This window comes from Puntigrus tetrazona, chromosome 16 (genome assembly GCF_018831695.1).
Source record: "Puntigrus tetrazona isolate hp1 chromosome 16, ASM1883169v1, whole genome shotgun sequence".
Taxonomy (NCBI): domain Eukaryota; kingdom Metazoa; phylum Chordata; class Actinopteri; order Cypriniformes; family Cyprinidae; genus Puntigrus; species Puntigrus tetrazona.
The window spans coordinates 24,463,449-24,482,846 of record NC_056714.1 but is presented as its reverse complement, the minus strand read 5'-3'; the positions used below and the strand labels follow the sequence as shown (position 1 = coordinate 24,482,846).

The window sequence follows — 19,398 nt, the reverse complement described above, 5'->3', positions numbered from 1 at the left end:
CGTCAGAGCTTTCCCACCTCCCATTACTCAAACCCCTGTGTAACCCACAGGGAAGTTCATCTACAGACGCTGGATGTATAAGATGATAAAGCAGCCCAAAATCAGTTTATACTATACTGAACTGGTCACGCTTGTGAAAGATTCTGAGCCTTGAAGATGAAAGCTTTTCCTGTCCACCACGATCCTGATGCAAGAATGATGTTGAAATGAAATGACACAATTCTGTTTCAGACAGATTTCCAGATTATAGCTTCACAGAGAGATTTTTGATCAATTTATTTTATTATTTTATCATGTTTTGCAGCGCTGAAGGCAAAGTGACAGCTACAATCAGCATTTCAGAATATTAAGCACCGGATAGACAAGCAGGGCTTTGTCTTCAGGATTGGGGCGAAAGAAAGCGGGGGCGAGAAAACAACAGAAACCGCGTGCAATTGAACAAACCGTTCTTTATAGAGCGTATATTAAATCTAAGAAAGATCTAAAGTTTGAGATAGAGGCCTCCATTCACGTGAGAGGCTTCAGACTGTCAACAGACCTCGATTTACAGTGGACCTTGGAGCCCAGATGAATGTGATCGGAGCCTTGAATGCTGCGTGTCAAAGTCGTGCACTTTCGTGGAGAGGTCTGATGTTAAGATGTGACTCACGGCCAGCATTATTTCCACAAGAAGGAGAATAACAAAGCACTCTAGGATCCGTGCGTGTTAAAATGGCAGAGAGCCGGTGAAAACTCTGGTGTGTAGGTGACACAATGAATGTTTTGAAGTGTAGAAATGCTGTTTTACATAAGTGTGTTGTGGCGATAAATGGCTTAAAAAGGATTGCGCTACATCGTTCGGCTTACGAAAACGCTCAGGTTTATTGTTGGCTTTGACAACACTGCCATCTGGTGGCAGATGCGTGGGTTTCGGGTTTTGGGTTTTGTTTTATGCAGAGTTCTGTTGCTAATTAGCAAAGTGCAGAGCGCCATTAAGATGATGATGGTGATAATAATGATGATGAACGAGATGATGATGATGAATGAGGTTATGATGTTGAACCGCTTAACAGATGAGTATCGTATATGACTCAAGATGTCACAAAATCTTCATGCTATGTTACTAGATTATTTTTTATTTTTATTGATAACATTCACCTATATCAGTGTGCCATAGGTGTTGCCATAGCAGATTTTTACGTGGCCTTCATATATTTTTACTGGTCTTTTGTATTTTGTAACTAGCCAGAATCAATCATTTAGCTGTCTGTCTGTGTGTGTGTGTGTGTGTGTGTGTGTGTGTGTGTGTGTGTGTGTGTGTGTGTGTGTGTGTCTGTCTCTACAGGGGTTTTTAAAGCTAAGAGAAATTACAGAGCTATTATTTCTAGCACACATTTACTGGGAAACGATTGAAAACGGCAAAACATTACAGATTTAAAATTGAATAGTGCACATTTTTACAGATGATGATGTTTTTAATTACATTATACTTTACAGCTGACTTTATGATATAAATGTTCAACAATTCAATTTAGAGCCGTTTGAAATTTTAAAATCATATGTATAATAACAACCTGAGAATTTAGCTCATTATGGTCTTGAGTAAATGAAATCTCATCCTATTAATCTAATCTCGTTTTCAAAAATGAAACCACATTGACTGGTAAATTAATTCATTGCAAACTGTCAAACTGTACAAATATTTATATTATATTATATTTTCTGGATTATTCCCTTAAGCGAAGTCAGCTGTGTTGCAGATACTTATGCTGTCAAACTTATTTACATTTAGAAGTATAATAAAAAGCAAAAATATTAATAGGCTCAGCATTGTAGAGAGACATCCATCAGTTAGAAAATTAGATAAAAGTCCATAATAGGCATATATGCCGTTCTAAAGTGTACAGCTTTATTGCATCCATACATTACGGTAGTGATGATTTAAATGAATAAATCTTCTGTAGACGGTCTAGTTTAATAAATGTGCAAATTCAATGCTCCAAAAAACATGATAAAAGTCTGTCAGCGTTTGTTTACTCGCTATGTCTTTCCAAGTGAATGATGATGAGAGAATTGTGTTTTTTGGGTGAGCTAGCCTTCGAAGTGATGACATGTTGTTTTATCACTTCGTTTGAAGCTGTGGCAGTTGCTGCAGCGGTGCATTAAATGGATTACGATAGATTTATTGTTCACAATAACAGATTGTTACCCGCTTGTTAATGTGCGCATACATCAAACTGATGTTTTTGTTGCATTGTTTTACCTATACTCTCTAGACAGGAAACACAACAGCGTGAAGTGGAGGTGGGACTTACAGTTGTTTATTCACTTAAATACCATAGTACATCAACACAGTCATTTCCACACACAACAGTATAGTTTAGGTTATCTCCGGTCTTTATTGTTCCTGTTCAGCACTGCAGCAGAACACGAGCGTCAGTTCATCTCCGTGCAAGGGTTCGTGGTTGAGTACAGTTGAGAAAAAAAAAAAAAAAGTTCAAGTGCTGAAAGAAAATCAAGAGGTTCTCGAGTAACTTTCTGAGCAGTCCTTCCTCTTTAAGTGCAATACAAAAGAAACACGGATGTTAAAACAATCTCTAAACATGATCATGTTTGAAATAGAAAAGATTCTGGAAGTGTCTCTGAGGTGAGTAGATCAGTACAGAAATTGAGAAAGAGACACTTCACAGTTTAGCAAAAAAATCATTTACAGAGTTCCTTAAAATTCCACTTGAGCATTACGGGAACTGAGGCCTTAGGTCAGATCCCGGTGGCGCCAGGAGGTGACCTCATCTCTTGTCTTTCTCGGTGACATCAGCTCTTGGCGGGCCCCTGTTGGCCGTCTACTATGTGATCTCAAATGGTCTGTTCGTCTCTTAAACCGCGCGGTACAGCAATTAAAACAACGCATTCTGTTAATAGTTTGTTTAATGCCTACAATATGTAATTAATATTCTAAAGTAATAGTGATCAATATGGTTTTCGTTAAATAAACCACCCGCTATGCGTTCATTTTTAATATATAGTCATCAAAATGAGCCAACGACAACATTTCCATCACTTCATCAGTTCTAGTCTTTGATGACATCATGGATCTGTGACATCATTGTTGTCTGCTGGTGCTGATCAAACTGGAGGGCCTTCACACAGAACGCAATTTTACATTTCGCGCTAAATCCACGCTACATCTCGCGTCTTTTGCAGCATCTTGCATAATACGTTATAAATACGCAGTGCTCAAGTTCAATTCACTTTTAAAAAACGCCACTCTAGACCTTACTCTTTTTTTTTTTATTATTATTATAACGTAAAAGCATGCTTGTACAGAATCCGTTATTGTTTAATGGATTATTGTCTGTTATTTCCATTATTGTTCTACGTAAACATGCACTAGACATGCACAAGTGCAGCTTAAACGTTTCTAAACCTGGCCGGTGTCTAGCGATTTTGAGCGAGATAAAAAAAATAGCATCCTGTATTGCACTGTACTGTTTTTCATTTGTTTTCTTTATAAACGTGATAAACGGGCACACTTGACCGTTTCGCTTAAATCTTTTGCAGCATTTCACACGACACAGCATTTTAAAAATGCAGTGCTAAAATAAGCTAAAAAAAAAAGTAGTAGCTCTAGTCAAAGCATTTTTTCCATTCCATTACCAAGCGTCTTGTGTTTTGAAATGCAAAAATGCATTCTGCGTGAACAGCCCCTTTTTCTTCTCTGTGTGTTCCTGGTTGCAAAAAGAATAAATGCTGGTCACCGTTTATCACGACTTCGCTTATTTGCTACTTCTCGAACGGCTCATACCACAGCGACAATTTGTTTTTCTGGGACTGGATCATAAACCAGCTTTTATGCTACATCGCACAGACGCTTTCCTGGTTAATGCAGCAATAGCCTAGTGACACGATATTCATCTCAAGGGAATATGAATCACTTCAGTGGAAAAATAAGTCATCCTTCCACCTTCAATCTGATGGAGATGTGTTGGTTTATGAACAAGGGCTGTAAGACAGGGGGAGCTACACAATTCATGATACGAGAGCTAGATGCATTTCACGGTCACTAAAAGGCCTTCGGGAAGCTTCATATCCTTTCTCGTCAGTAGCCATTTCACACAGGTATACATAAACACTCAAAAATGCACACACACACACACACACATACGACAAGCACCTGTATGCATACTCACACAAGGACGCATGCATGTAGTCAGGCACATTAGAATATACATTTAACACATTAGTTTTGATGCTCAGACTGTTCTTGTAAATAAAGTGCTGAACTTCTATTACAAAAATCCACATATGCACAGAACACACAAAGGCATTCGTATCAGGGTATGAGTAAAGGTAAAGGCCATAGTTATAGCCCTTGCGTACAAAAGGAGCATTGTCGTGACAAATGTAGACATCATAGCTAATGGATAATTCGATGTTTCTCAAAAAGCCTCTTTGGCTGGGATAGTTCACCCAAAAATGAATATTTATAAAAATATTTTTGAGTTAAAATTAAACGAAAGTTATTTTGCACCTCAGTAACCGTCTCAATGGGCGCCAGTAAGAGCGTCCTTCAAAATGTCATTCAGATTTGGAAAACATGAAAATTAGTAAATGATGCGTTTTAATTTTTGAATGAACTTTCCCTTTAAAATTTCCCGAACAAAAAAGGAGCAACTTTCTTAAAACTCTGAAGCATGAAGAACATGCAGAGTTCTCATTTTTGTCAAATTAAAAATCAGCCAGGGCTGCGTCTGAAATCCTTTCATCTGACTATACTGCAATCCAGTCACATCTTGCCTAATGTCTATTTCATAACGTCCGGTATTTCGGGCCTCTTTCACAGGCCACACATCAAAAAGGGAAGTGTGCACTGGCAGTGCAAAACCAATCGATTGCAATCGCAAGTAATCATAAACTAACCTCAACATGGCACTGGACGGGTCGGACATACTGTAAGGCAAGTCAGTAGTCAATTTGACACTAATTTGCATTGGTTCACTGAGGTAAAAGTAGCCAAAACAGAAAACTGTTGTCTAAAAAGCACTGCAGAGTGAGGAATTAGATCTGATTCATTTAAAAATAAATGAATGAATCATTTACTCATCTCTCGGTTAGATTCCTTGTGAGGTTTGCGATATTTCAGTCATGATTTAAAAACATGCGAATTTAAGTGCCGAGTTCCACATTTAGCTAATTTGATGGCATGGGGACATTTTACTTACTGTACGCATCCTAGTAATTCAAACCATAGCGAGCAACACAAAGCTAATGGGTTCAATTCCAAGGGAACACAGTAAAAGAAAACTTAGTATACTACATATATTTAATGCAATATGTGTTTGCTAAATGTGCAAACGCCAGATGCGTAACATACTTAAGAGCAGCACGCTGCACCAAAATGAGGTTGGATTTAGAGGCACAATGCAAATATGAAAATTTCCAACGATCCATTCTACCTAAACTATCCTGTATGCAAACTAACCAGTCAGCAAAAAACGCTGACATCCCTTCGCACACCTCACTTTAACCAGGTTTAATAGGATGCGATGTGTAATGGCACTCGTCAAACAAATCGGCACCTTTCAGCGGGCGATCCATTGTTTTAGAGCCATTTTTCATACAGTATGTGATGCGGTATTAAAGCATGTCACCAGTTTGGTAAACAGAAAGCAGTTGGTTCAAAATGCATTGGCAGGCCACAAAAACATTAACGACAAATATAACATACACTGAAAAATAATAAAAAGGTCCTTCGTTGTTAGTTGCTTCAATTGTTGTAGACCAGTGCAATCCTTCCTACACGTGCAAGCCAGGTCCCCGCTCACTCCTGCTTCTCTTCTAGATATGCCTTCACCCGTTTGCGCACGTAGAATGAAGTGAGTGCGCTGCAACACGCTGTGAAGGTAAAAAGAGCCACTGCATCGTGAGCCAAGTCTCCATGGAGACTTTCATAGAGAGGTCTCCTCTCGCTGTAATCCAGTCGCACGGCTTCGATCTGCACTAGAGTGCAGAGCACAAGGAACACGTGGAAGATCTGATGGCCTTGCCCGATGAAGTCGCAACGTCCCGGGAACCAGCGCTCAGGATGGGGGTACGAGAAGAAGTAGGCGCTGATTAAAAAGAAAACCACCTGGTAGCAGTGGTACATCACCGCCTGGTCAGCACAGCCTTGTTCGGAGCCGTAGCATTTATAGATGCGATGGAGCACCGGGCTGATGTCTAAACAGTAGGCCAGGCCCGAGGGAACCACTTGGAATAGCTTGTGGACGAATTTGGGCAAGCTTGGGCTGGCGTACTTGCCGTAGCAGCAGCCCGTGCAGGACAGCCAGGCCAGGAAGGCCGAGGCTGGCAAGAAGAAACTTCGCACTTGAGCGTGCCATTCTTGTTCGATGACGTAATAGAAGTGGGCCAGGGCGCTGCCATATTGGTAGACAGCCACGCCAACGTAGTCCAGAAAATAAAAGGTGTAGTGGGAGAGCTCAGACTTGGCCGAGAGCAGGTGAGCGAGCGCGCTGCAGCCCAGGTAGGTGAAGGCGGCTAGGAGCAGGATGAAGAGCGGCTGGGCGTGCGGGTCTCGCAGGAAGTCCACGGTTTCTGACAGCTCCTGAAATTTGACTAAAATGATGAGGGAGGCCAGCAGGTGTGTCCACACATTTACAGATTCGTTATGCCTCTGGAACAGAGTGAGGAAGTAGTAGCGCCAGTTCTGGTCAGGCGGCCTGTAGCCCGTGATTATGTGCGACTCACGGAAAACCCACGGCACATCGCTCACCATCACAGTACAGGGCAGTTTAGGGAAGGCTGACTCCAGGAACCGGGGGATTTGGCGAAGCTGCTGTGCGTTGATGAACAGCCGCCCAATCTGCTCCATCACAACCGTCGCCATGGTGAGGAATAATTAGGCAGCAGTCTATTGTGAGATCTGTTTGGGAAGAAGCATTCAACAGTTAAATATTACCCTTGCTTTTTCAAGAAGGTTCACTTGGAGGGCAGGGGGGAATTTTCTTAATTACATTTCATTTACATTTAAATCAGATTAGCATTCTGTGGAAATTATTTTTAACATTTTTGAGGAAACAAACAGCTGACCACTTTGACTTGCTAAGGCTTATTTGGCACAGCAGTTTGTGTGTCCTGTAGAAAAGTGAAAGATTGATTGACTCGCATCGTTTTTGGGGAAACGACTACTATTTGTGTTTATTATAAATTATAATTTATTTAAATGAATATTGCATTTATTTTTGCTTAATAATGCTACATTAGTTTTAGGTCATCCCGGTTTTAAACATCAAATAATTAACATTTTATAGTTTAAGATTTAAAGTATGAGCTGGGACAATGGTAAAATGAAATGAAAAAAAAAAAAACACACACACACACACACAGAAATGAAATAAATCATAAGGGCATTGTATACACCACCGGTCACAAATACAGCATGTTCATATTCAATATGTTTCTCCAAGCAGTCGCTCTTCACACACATCACACCGCAGGAAAATATGATAAAATAATATTTAGAACCACCGATGTAATCAGGACATTGCCTAGGACTGTCGGCAGGGAAGAAATCGGTCCAAAACCAGCCTGATTGTCTTTGTGGTGTGTACCCTGGCTTATGAATGCAATCCCCATAGCGATGTATGCAAATTAATACGCGTCGATTTATAACAAATATCAGAAATAAAATATCAGGATCATAAAAGCCTCCTTTTATGAAACAGTTATGAATGTAAAGGTATTGCTAATCCTAAAAAAATGGTTTGTCCTGAAATTAAGGTAACGTTGTGTAAAACGGGGCGTTTCTTCTTGGACAATGAATAGACATCACCGCTTACGTAACATCAGTTCTCTGCGTAAAGCTCCTCGTGCACGTGAATTAATAAAGACGAATCTGATGAAACGAATTCATCGCTTATGTCCAGAACACATACGGTCGGGGGGACGGGAATATTACTGTTTTTTTTAATCACCAATGTATTAAAACGACGAGATAGGAGGAAAAAGGCTGTGGACAATTTTAGTGATGGCATCCCACAAGACCCTTCCCACACCCTCAAGCCTTTTCTCGTAAAATCTCGAAAAAGAAGCGTGAGATGCCGGAAGCGCAACAATGAAATGTCTTACAAAATTCAATGTCTGCAGGTGCAAGCAACAACTCAGAACGAATTTCTTTTTTTCCTCGTGTAACGTTACATTACATGTTTTACCCAACGTCGATAACCTATCTTGGTATATATCGCTTATTCGTGCTCCCCGTTTGCACAGCGTACGCGTATCTTAACAGACAGCACAAAGGCTATGTGCGCTCTTGAAAACCTTACCCTAAAACAGGCTATGCATTGCATATGGGGCTTTCATTTTTACCTTCCATCTCGCCTTAAACGTACGATCGGTAAATGAACTGGTTTACCTTTTAAGAGGTTAATCCCCTCAGTCAGTGAACTGCATTTAGTCGCGACTTCATATGCGTCTTCGGAAAACCTAATTAAACAAAGAAAATTTCATTATGGGAAAAAATGTTACGTGAAAATGTGTTGAGCGGGAGAGGCTCCTGTCAGCTCCCTGCAGTACCGCTGTCAGATGGCCGTAAACTAAAGATTTCTGACGGACAGGTAGACTATCCAACCAGAATAGCCGAAGAGCATTATCCCCGCCCCCGCTCAGAGTAACTCGCCAATAGGAAATATCCTTTAAGGTGGCGACACCCTGTAAAATGTATGGGGCTGTGAAATGTGAAACTACACTCTTCTTATTAATACCGCCTACATGCCCTCTTTAATAAAAGACGAGGTGAGAGCCAATATGGTGTAACACAGACAAAAGATATACATAAGATAACATATATATATATATATATATATATATATATATATATATATATATATATATATATATATATATATATATTTGCATGGTATATATTATGGCTATATACCATGCAAAAGCCACATGTAGCCATGTTTAGACTTTTATTGTCAGTAGTTTGAATTAGTAACACAGAAAAACAATTGCGAATAGAATTTTAAGGTAATTTGAGTGTACACATTGTTTAATATGTGCTGGTCACATGGTGAGTGTACTGTTGTTAATTTCTTATACTGAATCCTTATACTGTGACAGCTTATCTCATCACCCACACATGCACTCTGCTGACAATGTGTCCTTGTCAAGCTTGGCGTTAACACTGCAAACAAAGGTCTACATTGTGAATTTAGGCGCAGGAAGGCAAAATATTATTTATTCAGACAGCTGATAATCATATATTCCCATGCACTTTGCATGTACCCAAATAAAGTTCAGAAAGAAAATATTTCAAGAATTCCTGTTGTAAGTAATTCCTGTCGTACTTGTCCTTTCGGTGGTAAATGTCACTGTTTTTCATAGTGATAGGCTTCTTCAGCTATAACACTGATGTGATTGAATGATTCAGACTGGGCCATAAGGATGTGTGGGTGCTTTGAAGGTCATTTGCCCCTACCTACAACACAGACAAGCACGTGATTTCATTTTTATTTTATTCGATTAAAAAAACATGTATTCACACAGCATATTACTGGACATGATCATTTTTTGGATGCATGTAATTGCTTCTACTAAGGGAGTTCAGAATTTGGAAATAAGGTATAACTCATTTTAGAAAAGATTGATGCACTATTTTGAACACATAATAATGTGACAGCATGTGGACAACAAGCCATTCATCACTGCAAAGCTGTTTACAACTGCCATAAATTTTCATGCACTAACTCTGTTTTGGCAACAAAGGATAAATCAATTATGGTTGTCAACATTTTTTTTTTTTTTTTTTTTTGAAGGCATTGCAAGAAAAAAAATGTTCAAAAAAGCCTTTTCTGATACCAGCTAGACAAACTCAAAACCACTAGATGCCAGTATAGTTCAAATACAGTTTCAAATGCAACCGATTTTTTTAGTTCTCAAACCTTTGTAAGTACTTATTGGAATGCACTGATTTTTTTTTTTTTTTTTTTTTATCATTAGTGCATACTGAGTATGAATTATTATAAAAGTATTATCTAGTAAAGGAAATGCATGTGGATAATGGAATGTTTAGTGTTTCACGCTAGGAATCTCATGCAGATTATAAAGAGTACATCAAAAAGTGTCCAAAAAGATCTAATTATTATTCTGGCAAAATGGATTTTCCATATAGAATTACAGAAACTGCCATTTATCTCCATAATGTACAAATTTTATGAAGTTATTTTACTCCACGTTACACTCTGGCTGACTGATAGATCAACAAAGAGGCAGTGGCAAAACTGGTACAATAACAAACAACTGTGCAACTTTATTAAGCTCATAGGATGGCAGTACTGACATACAAGGAAACAGGTGGACTTGCACAATGCCGTATACCAAGTATATATTAGACCTATGCATAACACAGGCATGCTTCCCTATCAGTAAAACACTGCTCATTTTAAACGCTATAGAGCTGCAACTGGACAAATCTACAGGTTAGAGGGGATGGTGAAAGACGGAACTGAATACACATAAACTGATGAAATGTTGTGCACCAGCTTTTCCCCCAAGACCCCATTAATAAAAAAGTGGCAAGTACATGGATCCAAACACGGAGAACTGGCCATTGAAATGGAACAAAAAATAAATCTTTGGATACATTAAAAAACCCAATACTATACCCTAAATGAAAAGGAAAATGAGAGAGGAAACTTAGTTTTCACCCTCTGCCCCATCTTTTGTTTCTTTGTTCTTTCGTACCTCTTCGAATTTCTTGTCCTAAAATAAAGACAAATACCTCCATTAACAATGGAAATTGAACGGGACTGAAACTTTACAAAGTAAGCTGTAATGCACAAACCTTCTCTTTGAATTTCTCATTCATGGCTGCCATGCGTGCTGTGCGGTTTTCTTTGTTGGCTTCCATTTTCTGGTTAAGTTTCTCCTCTGCCATCTTGCTGAAGTTGTTGTTCTCCTCCATTGCTTTCTGAAGGACTTCCTTCTCATGCTCTCGTTTCTCAGCTAAGTGCTTCAGGACCTCTGCCTCGTGGTTCTAATATGAGCAGGTAAACAAATGAGGAACAGAATGCGAAATCGCCACGCACTTGATCCCTGATCGACCGCTTACCTTGCGTCTCTCCTCGGCCGCGTCCAGTTTCTTCTGGATCTCGTCCAGAGATACCTCCTTCTTCTTGGGGGTGTTGAGTGGGAACTCTCCCTTGGTGTCTGGAGCCGTAGGACTCAGGATGACTTCAAAAGCCTGTCCCGAGGCACGCTTGTCCAGTTCCTTAACCTGAATGTCTGTGAAAAAAACAATAAGCCAGCATTTAACAACCCACGCTTGCCGACCGATTTCATTCAAATGACGTTATAGAAGCATGCCGATTTAGAGATTAGCTGGGCGCGTTTTCGCTGCTTACCTCCAGAGGACGCCATTGCACTTCCAACCTCGACGGTTTCGCGCACCTGCCAAATGAACGCATACAATAATATCAGAAAAATGCACACGTTTTGCTGCTAACGTTGAGGGAAATCGTGCTAACGCGATCTTTTCTTTGAACCCTCTGTCCCCCTCACATGTTAAAAACAACAAGCCTCAGCTGTACAACAGCTTTTCCATCAAAGGAAAAAACATTAAGTTAGCTAATCATCCTCAAGTGCTGTGCCTAGTGTGGTATATGCAGATATATATATATATATATATATATATATATATATATATATATATATATATATATATATATATATATATATAATACTAATGGGAGTGGCGTCGCCACAATAGTCATGCATAATTTACTAACTGAATGATATTATGGGGAAAAAAAAACAAGCTGTTAAAAATGCAAAATATGAAGTCCTATTAAATAGCAATATATCCTTCTTTATGCTGGAAGCCAAGAAAAGAGCGAGTCGCTGGCAGCACAACAAGCACCGGATCCATCTATTCAGACGTGCTGTCATCGTCACCTAATTAAACCACAATAGTTCAATTAAAATATATACTACAGGGTGCATACTCGGGTAAAATGCAGGGAAAACAGATCAGCGTCTCTTTTTTGTAATGTAATGAGATCCAGCCGGGCGCTGAAAGATTAAAACAAAGGGGATATTGTGTAAGAAACGAACAAAGGCAGGCAAGTCCGTTGGAGTGGTTCGTCAAATATTTAGTGTTAGACAAACGTGTCATCCTAAATATGACCTCACAACAAAACATCACTCGATTGCTGAAAATAAACATCCAGCCCTTGTGTCTACTCGATGGGATGCAGGATCTCAAAAGGAGACAATAGATGGCCGAGATACACCCCGAACCCCCATTAAAACAGCTCTCAGAAATCCATTAAACCACAAATAACGCTACATTACGCATCAGCAAGACCTCAGTAATGTTCGAGGAATATGCAAATATGGAAAGCGGCGTTTACAAATAGTGCTATTGTTGTATCACCCGTTTCCGACAAACCAGATCACACCCTAATCTCCCATTACACACAGGACACAACTGCACTCCCCATTGTACACAATAAGCTCAGTGTTGACATGCAAAATGCACAGCTGTGTGTCTCCTGATCGATGTTACCGATGGATTCGAAGGTAAATGCTGTTATTTGACAGCACAGTTGGCGAATGCAGACACAACGAAGACAAAAGGCGTCGAGACCCATTAGATCACCTGTCACTGTATTGTGGACTATATAATGGGAATGGTGTTAGGATTTTAGTTCAAATAAAAAGTATGTGGACTTGCAATAAAATTGATTTCGGCACTAGCAGCATGGCGAGATCAACAAGCAAAGATCAACTAAACGGGAGCCAGGTGGCTGAGGTTGAGTTCGACGGTTTGCCGAATTCCCTCCCAATTCAACGACAATAAACACAAGACCTTAACTGTCGAGCAACGACGAGCAGCAGCGCGTGCTGCTATTTTTAAATCATTTACTTACTTAGTTACGGTTATTCTCTAACCGTGCAAAATATTCTGTATTCTGATGCCCTTGTCTATTATCTACATCCCCTCCCCGAAAAGGGAGGTAAAGAAGGGTGTAACTGAAATTAATATCGCAATCGTTTGAATTTTTGCACATTAGACGGCTTCTCTTCCAGACAATGTTGAGATGCATTGCAAAAAGATCATTTTTTGACAATTAAAAAAACCCACCCACCTTTAGTTGCAGTGGAAATCAGAGCTGGAGTTGACCGCGCGCAGATTCCTCTCTGCCTCAGCATCAACCGTTCGCGCAAAAGAGGACCAAATTGTGTTACGTCATTTTTGGATGTGACCAATGATAGCCGAGTAGAGAATTCTGGGATATGTAGTACGCTGTAATTTCGATGGAAAATATCTGATTTAGCTCACTTTTAAATGATTTGTATAATATTTAAATGAATTCACATTAAGATTGTACAATGCTTGTTTCTTAAAAATAAATTGAGTCATAAATCATAAACGTATAGTTATTGCTAAAAAATGTTTTTACCTACTATTTCACATGAAGCTTTTTTATTGTTGTTTTTTTATTATTGAACATAACCATTTTATCTTATAGATATCTTAGCTAAACATACATTAAAAGTTAAAACTGATATATGCCACAGTATGCACATAGGCTAGCAGGCTTCCTAAAATACAATGAAAGCTTAATTTAGAGTATTAAACGTTGACAGCTTGTAAAAAGGGCATATATTTTTTCTTTAAGATGAGGCTGTAATGGAACAAGTGTGTCCTGACCTCACCCTTATTGTTAGTCATCTCACAACTAGTTTACAGACCAATAGATTTGTAGAACAAAGCAGCGACATGTCTGTGACCTGCTTTACAAACTGTTTTTGGAGCAAAGCAATATGGAAATTAACAGTTCACTTGGCATTAGTGATTGTTTTGCTTCCAATGCCTCAATGAATCCTCTGTCAGTGCGTGAACTTTAGCTAAATGGCAGAGCTGATATTCTCAGCACTGCGTTTCAAGCTGACTGGTTTTTATTGCTGGTGTTTGTTTCTTATCCAAACTGACTTACGAATGAGGAAAACACAACACTTACTGGCATGCATCTGCATTACATGAGATTATTTGATATTTTTTGCTCCTCGGGTTAAATATCTCTCTAGTATTTTCTTTGTAGGCCTCATTTCTGTCCAAAAGTGCCTGTATCATCCTCTGCCAGTCTCCTCCTGCCCCACCCAGGATCTCATTCATCCTGTTTGAGGGGGGAGACATTTTGTAAGCTGCCCAGGGGAAGGGGGAGCAGATGGTGCTTAGATGCCTCGCCCTGTCTAGGGTCTCTGGTGTCTTACACAAAGACACAAAGGGAGCCGAGAAACCCCACGTCAAGGACATATTTTGTCTGTTATCACTGGGGGCAGAGGTTATCATAAAATTGAAACAACATTTAAGTGGGTGTAAATAAGTTCATCAGCAGGCCTTCTATAATTATGTGACATACTTGCTACACATGTTGCTTCCCACACATGTTGCTGACTGTTTGAAATTTATCAAAGAGCTGTATAAATATACTGTATACATACACACGTATGTGTGTGTGTGTGTGTGTGTGTGTGTGTGTGTGTATTGAAACTTTCTGACACCCACTCAGAATCGGGTAGAGTATAAAACAAATGTCAATATATCCAAGCATTGATTTTCCTGTGTTATGTGTCGCCCTTATTATTAGTGAGCCAGACCCACTTATAACAGGCTGACACTCGATCTGTTAAAATGTTTTTGAAGCCACTTTATCCACAGCCAGATGTGCACTTTGACTGACCCACGTGCACCAGATGTGCATAGATAAATGTAAGCTGGAAGACTTTATGCCGAAATATTTTAAGATAAATGCACTGGAACATCTATTGGCTAGATCGTGGATCATACTGCCTGCAGGCAGACAGACAGATACTGTGCATTTCATTTCCCACCGCCGACAGTGACCCACTTTACAGAACCACTGTGCGACAGAGAGACTCTCTCTCTCTTTCTCTGTCTCTAACGGAACAGTGAATCCACACTAGCCTAAATGGGTTCGGCATAAAACACCTCTGCTTGAATGCTTCTAATATGCAATGCTTGCTTTTTTGTGATGCAGAATTTTTTTCCCCAGCCCTATAGGCTGAAGTCATCTCATTTTTAGTCGGATGCGTGGATGATGTCATAACTCCATAGTGTTATGTAATGTTCCTCCTCTTTGGACAGATTGGGAGCTGTTATGCTCCCATAAGAGCGAAGCTCCTCCCCTATTCTAACCACAATACTGGATCCACATGCTTTTACTCACAAACACATCCCCTCCCAATGTCTCTCTTCTCTCTCTCCCAAAGCCTTTAAGGTAAGACAAAGCAAAGCATTACTTAATTTTAAAATTGAAACAACATTTTAAAACGACAAATAGAAAAGCCACCTGTCTTTGCAAACATTATATGCTAATTAACTGCAGACTTTGTTTTATTTCATATAAATATAGTAGTATGTAAAAAAAAAAAAATTTTTCCATATATTTTTTAGTCAAGACAGATTGTCTGATCATCATTTATTTATATATATATATATATATATATATATATATATATATATATATATATATATATATATATATATAAATATGATAATCAAAATATTTAATATGGTATACTTTATTTTCATCAATGCAAAATGTCTAAATCGATCATTTCTATATTTAAAAATTAGTATGTAAGGGCCGTTCATTGACTGGCTTTATCACAGCCATCCATCACTAATGTATTAAGCAGTTAATGCAGTGTAAAGCATTAGTTTGCCATTACATCACTAGGATCTAAGTTTAACATGTGCTCTCTGCCGCCTCCATTAGAGGCTGAATAAGCTGGTGATGAATTATAAATAAATGAGTCCTCATCTCTGAGCTGGGTCGTCCAGTCCCTCTCCAGAATCTTTTTTTTTTGCCCCTGTGACCTGAGTTCAAATGGCAAACCTCCAGTGGATATACTGTGGTGTTGAATATTTCATTAAGGCACATACAGTCAAGGTTATTGTATATTTTGATGCTTATGTAATAGGTAATCATATGTGCATGACGGGCCAACAGCATTTTCCCTTTCCCTCTCCTCCGTCTGTGCTGTCATGGACCAAGCATGTCAGGATCACATGGTGTCATGGAGTATTCTGGATGCATTTTGTTCTCAATATAAAGCAATACTTGAAAATCTGATATTTTGTTAGAAAGTATGTCATGCAAATACATCCAGCTTTTTAATTTTTTTTCTCCTTGTGCAAGTTTATATTTACCACTGCATATAGAATCCCATTTCCATCACAGAACGAAAAAACCCCCCCATTATTTAGACTATTTAGATTTTTGGCAAGTTTAGAGCTCATGGTTTTGAGTTAACATTTAGCAATTCTAACAAGTTTGCATCTCACATTATTGACATTTATCTCTGAGATAAAAGTGATATTACATTTACATTTAGTTATTTAGCAGACGCCTTTGTCCAAAGCAATTTACAAATGAGGATCAAGGGATTTTTATAATAATAAAAAAAAAGAAAACCGAGAGAATGGAAAAAGAATAGAGCAATCTAGTGTTAGAGGCCTTTTTTTTTAATTGTATACTAAATAAAAAGAAAATTATGAAATAAAAAGAAATATAGAAGCTAACCCATGCAGTTAATAAATTAACTAAGTCTAAAAAGTTCAAGTCTAAAAAGGGAATAGAATACGAATAGAAAGCACTTAATAACAAAGAAATAAAAAATCATAAATATTAAATGTTATTTATCAAATATTACACTTTTTAATTTTTTATTTCATATTTAATTGATTAATTATTTTTTTTTATATTTTATTAAACCTAATTTTACTAATGTTTCTGCATTATTCATTCAATCATTCATTCCTTAAATGACTTCCAGAACTTCATGGTTATAGTTATTGTTCTTGGTGTGAACCTAGAAATACATACACAGTACAATACACTACATCAGTGAGGAATTATGTAATGACTCACTGTGTATTTCATCTGTCTATAAACATGCTTTACCAGAGCTATAAACAATAACTCAATAATTCAATGACAACAGTATCTGTTTTCATTTTTATTTTGAGAAAATTAAAAATTAAGATCTTGAGATGTTAAGTGAAAATATAAACTCAAATATAAAATATCAGAATTGTGCAATGAGGAATTCCCTTTTTATTCTGTGGTGGATACAACTAATGTATCACCTAAAGTTTGATTAACTATTGTGGATAATATTCATCCCTAGGCACAATCATTACAGAAGATTTTTACAATAAAGCAGGCACCCGACAATGAGGCTGTAGTCTCTTCACAATCTAAACTCTCCTTGGCACTTTTCCTTTTGTGTTTCTCCCAACGGTGCCCGAGTGGAAAAATACCAGCGTCTCCTAGGAGGGAGTGCTGAAAGGCTGACGGTTGCTCCAGTATAAAGTTGTAATGCTGGTAGGCGCCTCGTTCAAACTGCACAATGGAGAGGCAGATATCAGCTGCCTAGTTTTCCTCAGCCTAGAACGGCTCGCCAACATTTCAACAAAAGATCCGATTATAACGGTCAGAAAGCGGGTGAGCTGAATACCCGCCTAGTCGGTCACAAGGGAGGGGTAAATTCTGTTAAATCTGTCTCCTGGCCTTTTATCCCTATGCAGTGAATGACAGCAAACACACTGTAAACCGATCAGGGAACTAGTACTGTTCTTAACATGTGATAGTAACGACAAAAAACCCCTTAAGGCAGCAGCCGAGCTCTTTCTTAGGTTAATTTTTATATCACAGCTGAAGCATAATTAGTGTTTAATTCTTCAATAGACGTGTCTAAAGGTTTGGATCTGTTTGGCGAATTAAACAAATATAGCTTTGTATTGTTGAATACATTGACTGGTCATTCATATGACAAAGTGTAGTTCATTTGGGCCCTTTTGCAATATTTAATATAAGTCCCAGTTGTTCTCTGAACGTGTGAAGTTTCTACTGAAAATAACTTGCAGATCTGTGAAAATGCCTATTTTGAGTGGAAACAGACAGGCTTTCATGCATGTCTCTTTAAATACAAATCAGCTGCTCCCTGACACCTTTTCAAAAAAGTCTGTTTGGTTTTAATGATCATGTCTATCGTGCAGAATCCATGTGTTTTAAAGCCAGATCGGTTTAAACTTAATGGTTTTTTTTTGAGGGCACACAAAGCTGCTGTCACATGTCATGCGAGTAAAGTTCTCTTTGATTTCTTACTGCACTTGAACTGTCAAATGTAAATGTTATGTAAGATATATGGTAGATATATCGTATGTTGATATTAGAACTGTCTAGCAGCAGCTTAATATACTCTAAACAGTGTTTTGTAATTGTCGGTGCAGCCAAAGCAGGCTTTGCTCAAACTTTTGCCATGGCGTTTGCAAAAACACAACGGCAAGGCCATGGGTGGAAACTTGCAGATTAAGGGGTGGTAATAACACAATAAGATCAACAAACTGGTTACCTGATTATAGCACTTACACACAAAAAAGGGAGATTTTCATATGATGTCACTTGGCACGAAAGATGACATTATGAGTTGTGTCAGTACTTCAAAAAATGAATTAATTATTAAGATGCTATTTAAATAAGCTATATGTTTTGCAACAAAACCAGATTCATTTATACATCACCTAAAAGTCGAATAAATAAGCTTTCCATTGATATATGGTTTGTTAAGATGGGACAATATTTGGCTGAGATACAAATATTTGAAAATCTGAGGGTGCAAAAACATTAAAAAAATCTCCTTTTGCCAAGTTGTTAGCAATGCATATTACTAATTAAACATTCAATAAAGTTTAGATATATTTACAGTTTATATAAATTTACCAAATATCTACATGGAACACAATCTTTACGTAATGTCTTAATGATTTTTGGCATTAAAGAAAAATCTATAATTTTGACCCATACAATGTATTTTTGGCTTTTGTTACAAATATACACATTGTCGGCTATTGGCGCTGACTTCTTATTTTTAATGGCTTCAATAGCTTGTTAATTTCATTGTGCTTGACATTCTCATTTATTTATGTAATACAAACTAACATGCATTCATTGAAAAATGAGGGTTGCTTGGGAATAAAAAAAACCTTGACCTTACCAATAATGCAACGTTATTGTAAGAAACTCAATTTCCATTTAAATAAGCTGTTGACACGCAATTGTCAATTTCCTGCGCTGGGCCGTTCAGGCTGCTATCAACTTGAAGCTGCCCTTCTGAGTCAGAACATCGAGTGCCCAGAGGACAGGTCATCCACTTGAGTTCAGTGATTATTTCCAAATTATCCACTCGTTCGTTTTCTTTGATGTCTGAACTTATTCAAATCACTGGTTCTCAAATGCAGGTGTACAAATAAGAAATGGCACGAAATGCAACTAAACACATCATCGTGCAAAAAATACATTTGATTATAAAAGGGATTATTAT

The 19,398-nt window shown here is 38.3% G+C and overlaps 2 protein-coding genes across 2 annotated transcripts; both read right to left on the bottom strand.

Annotated features, from left to right (window-relative positions):
- Positions 1-2,278: 2,278 nt before the first annotated feature.
- On the bottom strand, positions 2,279-8,715 carry paqr7b (progestin and adipoQ receptor family member VII, b). Its single transcript, XM_043261299.1, has 2 exons — positions 8,393-8,715; positions 2,279-6,901 (listed from the first exon to the last, which is right to left on the bottom strand). The coding sequence occupies exon 2, from the start codon at positions 6,863-6,865 to the stop codon at positions 5,801-5,803; it is 1,065 nt and encodes a 354-aa protein (XP_043117234.1). The 5' UTR covers positions 6,866-6,901; positions 8,393-8,715; the 3' UTR covers positions 2,279-5,800.
- A 765-nt stretch (positions 8,716-9,480) lies between these two features.
- Positions 9,481-13,224, bottom strand: stmn1b (stathmin 1b). The gene is made up of 5 exons (XM_043261300.1): positions 13,131-13,224; positions 11,385-11,430; positions 11,093-11,265; positions 10,826-11,017; positions 9,481-10,743 (listed from the first exon to the last, which is right to left on the bottom strand). Exons 2-5 carry the CDS (start codon positions 11,398-11,400, stop codon positions 10,678-10,680), a joined length of 447 nt encoding a protein of 148 aa, XP_043117235.1. The 5' UTR covers positions 11,401-11,430; positions 13,131-13,224; the 3' UTR covers positions 9,481-10,677.
- Between the last annotated feature and the right edge of the window lie 6,174 nt (positions 13,225-19,398).